The 6,192-nt window shown below is 46.2% G+C and overlaps 2 protein-coding genes across 2 annotated transcripts in view; one reads left to right on the forward strand and one right to left on the reverse strand.

Moving 5' to 3' along the window:
• Catspere (catsper channel auxiliary subunit epsilon) overlaps nt 1-5,777 on the reverse strand; it is a 184,278-nt gene extending 178,501 nt beyond the window's left edge. The window contains 2 exon segments of the mRNA XM_012513723.1: nt 3,844-4,007; nt 5,663-5,777. Of these exon segments, the coding sequence (XP_012369177.1) occupies nt 3,844-4,007; nt 5,663-5,777 (279 nt within the window).
• The window catches only part of Adss (adenylosuccinate synthase), a 45,820-nt gene continuing 45,283 nt past the window's right edge, over nt 5,656-6,192 (forward strand). Inside the window, exon 1 of the mRNA XM_004626830.2 lies at nt 5,656-5,958. Within this exon, the coding sequence (XP_004626887.1) occupies nt 5,776-5,958 (183 nt within the window). The 5' untranslated portion in view covers nt 5,656-5,775. The remainder of the gene's footprint in view (nt 5,959-6,192) is intronic.

Genomic DNA, 6,192 nt, shown 5'->3' on the forward strand with positions numbered 1-6,192 from the left:
TGATCTGCTTCTTTTCTCTAGCGGCTTTCAGTATATTATTCTTGTGCTGGATTTCCGGAATCTTGACTATTCTATGTCTCGGTGTGTTTTTCATTGGGTTGAAATTATTTGGTATTCTGTATGTTTCAGTTACCTACGTCAGATTGTTTCCTCATATTTGGAAAGTTTTCTGCTATTATTTCTGCCCATGTTCTTTTTAAATCATTTGTACTGACTCCTCCTTTCTCATTGATGCCTATTAGTCTCACATTGTTCATCTTTGCATCATCTTGCAGTTACTGGATTATTTTTTCCTGCATCCTAGTTGTTTGTAAGAGATCCTTTCTTACCTTTTCACTAGCTGCACCAGCATCTTCAAGATCTGAAACTCTATCTTCACTTTCCTTCAAATGGTTTTGCAGGCTTGTGATTGAGATTTTAAGTTGCTCTATATCACTTTGACTGTGCTTCATGCGATCTGTTTTTTTCCTGTATTGCTCATTCATGGAATCTGTCATTTTTCTAATCTCTTTCTTTTTTATCAATGTCTTCTTTAGAAGCAGTTATTAATTCTTTTACTGCAGAGTTTTTTTCAGATTGGGTTTCCTCCACGTTTTTCTGTATTTGATTCTTTACTTCAGATGCTATGAATTCAGAGATTTCTTTTTTATTTCAGAAATTAATTATTTTGAGTTCCTGTATACCTTTCTGCTGTTGTTTCTTTACTTCTGACGCTGTTAATTCATTCATTTCAGCTGAGCTAGTGTCCTCTGCACTTGTTCTGGATTGGCTCGAGGCCTTAGATTACATTTTGCTCCTTGTCTTTGTCATTTTGTATGGCACTGACCTTTGACCTTCGGTGGAGCACTTTGGTACAGTTATAACCTTAGCACCTAGTGAAATTTGGGTGCAGATCTATGAAGTTTGAGTTTATCCAGTTATGCCTGGCTTGGGTCTAGCTGTTGTGTTCAGTTCCTTCCTGCTGCAGCCCTTGGAAGTGAACCTGTGGTGCCCCTCTGTTGTGCCCCTGGCCCAGGGGGAACAGGGAAGCGTAAAAGCTCTCCCCCACACTCGCCAGGCCTGGGCTCCGGCTGGATCTGGGGGTCCCGAAAACGTTGCAGAAGTTTTCACTCACTCGGCCGGCTTGGGGATGAGGGCTCCGGAGGGCTGGAGGGATCCCGAGGGCGCAGTAGAGGGTTTCACTCATGCAGCATGCCTGAGTTTTGGTCATGAGAGGTCCTGCGAGCACAGGGAAGTCAGAAGCTCTCCCACACACTCGCTGGGCCTGGGCTGGGCTGGATCTCCTGTATCATTTAGAAAAACCAACTGCACAGGGATTGAGAACTTGTAAAGGACAAAATACAACAATTTAAATATCTGAATTGACTTTGTAAACAATCCTTCAGTGGGACACTTCTTTCTACGAAGCGTTCTGAATAGCTCAGCAGAGGAAGTTGATTTCCTAGACAGAAAAGAGCTGAAGGGAGCAGGAACAATTACAAAATAGGCTGGTCTATTTCAAAGGTATTATTTTTTGTAAGGCAGAAATCTGGAAATAGAATAATAAAAAATAACTTATTAGTAAACATCAGGTTGTTTTCTCTGTTACTTTTTTGTAAGGATTAAAGAGGGGGAACTTGATTGTCAAGGTGGCCAACACTGACTAGTTTTGGGACATTGACTCTTAGCTCTCCAGATTTCTCAGGTCAGTAATGACTTAGTTTGGGTTTGGTGACGTGTAACTTCAGTGTGAGCAGCTCCACTTTGATTCAGTTTGTTCTGTTGGGCCTGCTGCCAGAGTTCAGTCTAAACAATGGTCTCCCGTGGATTTTATTTAACCATCTTCAATGTCAAAAACAAAATGCTAATGCTTTGGAAGAAAAAAGACCTTGATGCAGGGAAGAGTCTCTTAACCAGGAAATATCTCACCCTACCTCCCCCAAAAGCTAACAATAAAATAGTTTTTAAAGTCATGTGAAGTTTATGAAATTTTTCTCTTTTATGGATTGCACTGTTGAGGTTTGAACACAGGTCTTCACACGTGCTAGCCAAGTGCTCTAGCACTGCGCTGCATATCAGGCCCCTCAGTCACACTGTTTGAAAGAACACCTTATTAAGGTACGAAATTCAAAGACTGTATGACTGCTATAACAAAAACATAATGTCTTTGATTTCACTAACATCTAACTGAACTTGAGTATTTTCTTCGGTCATATATATTGATCAGCATTGGCAAGCTGCCCTGGAAGCCAAATTCCACAGTTTTAGAAATCAATTTTTATTGGCATACAATCACACTTGCTTGTTTGCTATTGTTGATGTGCGCTGACCCTTACTAGGGCAGAGATCTGAGCAGTTGTGACACAAATTGTATCACCAGAAAAAGCCTAGAACCTTTACCCTGCCGTCCTGTACAGAAATGTTTGGTGACCTCTGGTGTTCAAAATGAAAAAGCTTATAAGCTTCCTGAATTCACAGGCCAACACGCACATTAGCTGTCATTGCTTATGGACTTATCTTTTGCATATGCTGAAAGCTCTAAATACAGCAATATTTTCAAGCCTTATAATAATCCAACAAGATGTTTTATCTTCATTTTGTGTCTCAGCCTCCCAGAAGGCTAGACCTGTAAGCAGGTGTCACCACACCAAGTTCTTTGACCTTGTCCACCTATCCGGTGGGCTATACTGAAGGGGAAACCTTTTCCTCCTGTAGGGAAACTTCTACAACAATTTATTGTTGGTAGGTTTAAGGGTTAATGTTAGAGAATAATTATTTTTGTAGCAAAAATAGAATATTTGAAGAAAGGGATTTTCTGGTTAATCAGCTGGATTTTAGCCCTGTATGTTGAAAGTCTTTCTAAAATATTTTATACACTTTCCAATGTAGCAATTACAAAATACTAAACAGAAATCTAACCTGCATTAAAGATTTCTTAGAACCTTATAACATTTTCATTCAACTCATCTTTTATAGGTTTCCTTACATTTATAGAGCGCTTGTATCTTACAAAGCCCTTTCACCTAACTTCCTGTGCTCCAACTACCTAATAGACCTGTATCCACTACTCCTAGTAAAACGCCTAGTAAAATGGCTCCCCCTGCTAATCTCTGGTGGTGAGCTTTTGGCTCATTTACTCCTCTCCTTTTTTGACAGCTGGGTGCAGAAGTGGAAAGTGGCATGTGCATCAACACATGGATAGATGGAGAAAATGGGATTTACGTGGAGTAGTACTCTGCCACAAAGAAAGATGAACTTGAGTCATTTGTGGGAAAAAGTATGCACTTTGAGACCATAATGTTAAATGAAATAAATCAGGCACACAACCTTAAATTTCACTTGGTTTCTCCTATAGGAGAAGCCCAAATTATAAAGAACAAAATAAGAAAGATAATAGGAAGTAGGAAGGTACAGTAGATCTTTCTCAAATGGGAAAGGGATCATGAGAGGATGGAGAGGAGGGAAAAGGATGAAAAAGGAAATTAAGATGTGTTCTGTCCATGTGTGGACTCCCACAAGGAACGGAAACATTGTACTGCAAACCGGTACTGATTAGAGTGGGAGTCCACCTGGGAGTCTCACTTGGGAGTCTTGCAATTCATGCGAGAGAGCGGTGTCAAAAAATTAAATAAATAAAATCTAAAAAGTTAAAAATTCAGAAAGCTTCAGCTTTCCAGGGACAGCAGCATGAAGGTCCCAGCAGGCTCCTGCGGGAGCTAGAAGAAAGGAGAGCCTTAAGGTGCAGAGGCGGGTGCGAGTGGGAGCCAGCGCGGATGATCCGCTCTCAGAGCTGGGGACAAGGCGGTGTTCTACAAGCGCCAGGAGCCCCGCTGCCCCGGCCCCAGGGGCGACCCCCGCCCTGACCCGCTCCAGAAGCTGGCGTTTGTCTACCTCCACAGGGCTGAGCCCCAGCAGCTGAGCTCCAGCAGCAGCGCGACCGCCTGTGCGGCCGTCATGGCACCGGGTCCTGGGCCCAACGTCCGGGCCACGTGCGCCTGCGAAGAACGTGACAGTGGCCTGAAAGTCAGCTGGTGTGCGAAAACATAGACCAGAGTTTTGGGAACGGGATAGATAGCAAAACCACTTGGAGAAAAATCCAAGTTGGCCAAAAGGTGATTTTTTAAAAAAGTCACTCTACTTTTTAGCCCAAATATTCCTGGAAAGGTTTATCACCTCTGTCCTAGCAAATACGGGTGAGGCAGTGTTTTCCTTGGAGCAGATGCACTGTGAATAGTAATGAGTTCTCACGATCTTCTCAATACCCAGCACTGTCTCGGGCACTTTTGAACAAATATGAAAGCGTTTTTATTTACAAAGGGCTTATTTTGTGATAAAGCTGAGATAAGTACATTATCATACTCTATAATTTGTATGTTTACTGGTCAGTCGACCAAATAACCTGAATCCTCCTACGTTGTCAGTGCTGGGCAATCGTCATTTGCAATATGTTCTTAATGCGTACTGACAATGAATTGGAGAGCAATAATAATATGCAGAAGTAAAATGGGCTTTGGGGACCATTACAGAAGATGACAGTTCATACGTCTGGGAGACGCTACACGCAAAATGATTCTATTCCTCCCACTTCTTTTTTGGTAGCAATTTTTGTCAGAACTAAACATCCCAGTTCATTTGTATTGCAGTCGAAGGAATTTTAAATCAACATTTGGGATACTGTGGAATATACACACGAGTGAAGCTAAGAACGGCTAGGATATTAACGCAGATGGCCAAAGTACCAAACCAAGCTGTACTAGAGTGTGTTACACAGACTCCAAACGCTATAAAATGGGCTAGGGGGCAGTTTAGTGGCAGAGTGATCGCCTAGCATACCCGAGACCCTGGGCTGGATCTCCAGCATTGTAAGGAAAAAGCGAATCCTGTAAAACAAGGGCGTCCACCTACATCGTATGATTGTGGGGATCAAAAAACTCAGTGCATTCCACTACTGGTTCTGCATGCACTATATAAAGTAGATAATTCGCTCTCTCGGAACCGCTGTTAGTAACTTGTGAAATGAAACAGGTTAGGGCTCTACTTGTTTCCGAATTTCCTGGTTCCACTTTTACTGCTTGACTTTTTGAGTTTGCCTTTTTTGATCCCTGTCACTTCTGCTCTTACTACTAAAACTGCAACTTTGACTTCTAAACTTATACGGTCCAACTCTGTCCAACTTAGGTTCACTTGTGGGTTTGTATTTTGACATTACTTTCTTTGTATTTTGTACACTTTATCTCCTTCCTTAATAAAAATAAATGATTTTTTGAAAAAGAACGCTTTCAGTTCCTGAAACCTGCAGAGGGCACCCAACTAGGTACCAGATTGTAGCCCCGCCACGCACAGCGTTGCATGCCGGGAGATGTAGTTCAACGCTCTTCGCCCACCTACGTGCCTCACTGGTTTGGAGGAAGGGCAGGGAGGCGGGCGTGACGCGAAGCGTCCTGGAAGCCACGCCCCTTCCGCTCGCGGGATTCGCCTCAGAGTGGCAGTCTAGGCCACGGAAGGGGCGTGGCCTCAGCCGCGGGTGGCGGCCATTGCCGCCCGGTGCTTTTCTGGCATAAGGTGCTGCTGAGGTCCGCCTGCGCGGGGCAGTCGTGGTCCCCCTGTGAGCGGCGGTGTGGGAGGCGGGGCGGGGCTTGGCCGGCGGGGCGGGGCGGGGCCTGGCCGGCGGGGCGGGGCCGGCCTCTGGCTACTTCTTCCTCCGCATGTGGCTGGCGGCCGCGGGGCAGCAGCGTTTGAGTTCGCTCGCTCTTCGCTACCTCGTCTTCTCTGGGCTCTCCGTGCCTCGCTGGAGTCATGTCGGTCGCCGAGACCAACCCGACTGCATCTTCCCTGCCCAACGGCGACTGCGGCCGCGCCAGGACGCCGCAGGGAGGGAACCGGGTCACTGTGGTGCTGGGCGCGCAGTGGGGCGACGAAGGCAAGGGGAAGGTGGTGGATCTGCTGGCTCAGGACGCCGACATCGTGTGCCGCTGCCAGGTGAGGCGACGGGGCGCGGGCCCGGCCGGAACCCGATCCACCGTGCACACGAAGTGTCACCTTGAGCTGCGGCTGCGAACCAGCGAGGTGGAGAAAGGGCGGGAGGTGGGGACCCCTGACCCGGAGCCCGGCCGGCTCGCCCGGGGGGACGTGCGGGCTGGCGCGGGGGGCGGAGATGCGCGACGCCTCGGAGTCCGGGTCTCGGCCTGGGGACCGGTGCCAGCCCAGGAGCGG

Source organism: Octodon degus, unplaced genomic scaffold, assembly GCF_000260255.1.
Source record: "Octodon degus isolate 3935 unplaced genomic scaffold, OctDeg1.0 scaffold00017, whole genome shotgun sequence".
Lineage (NCBI taxonomy): Eukaryota > Metazoa > Chordata > Mammalia > Rodentia > Octodontidae > Octodon > Octodon degus.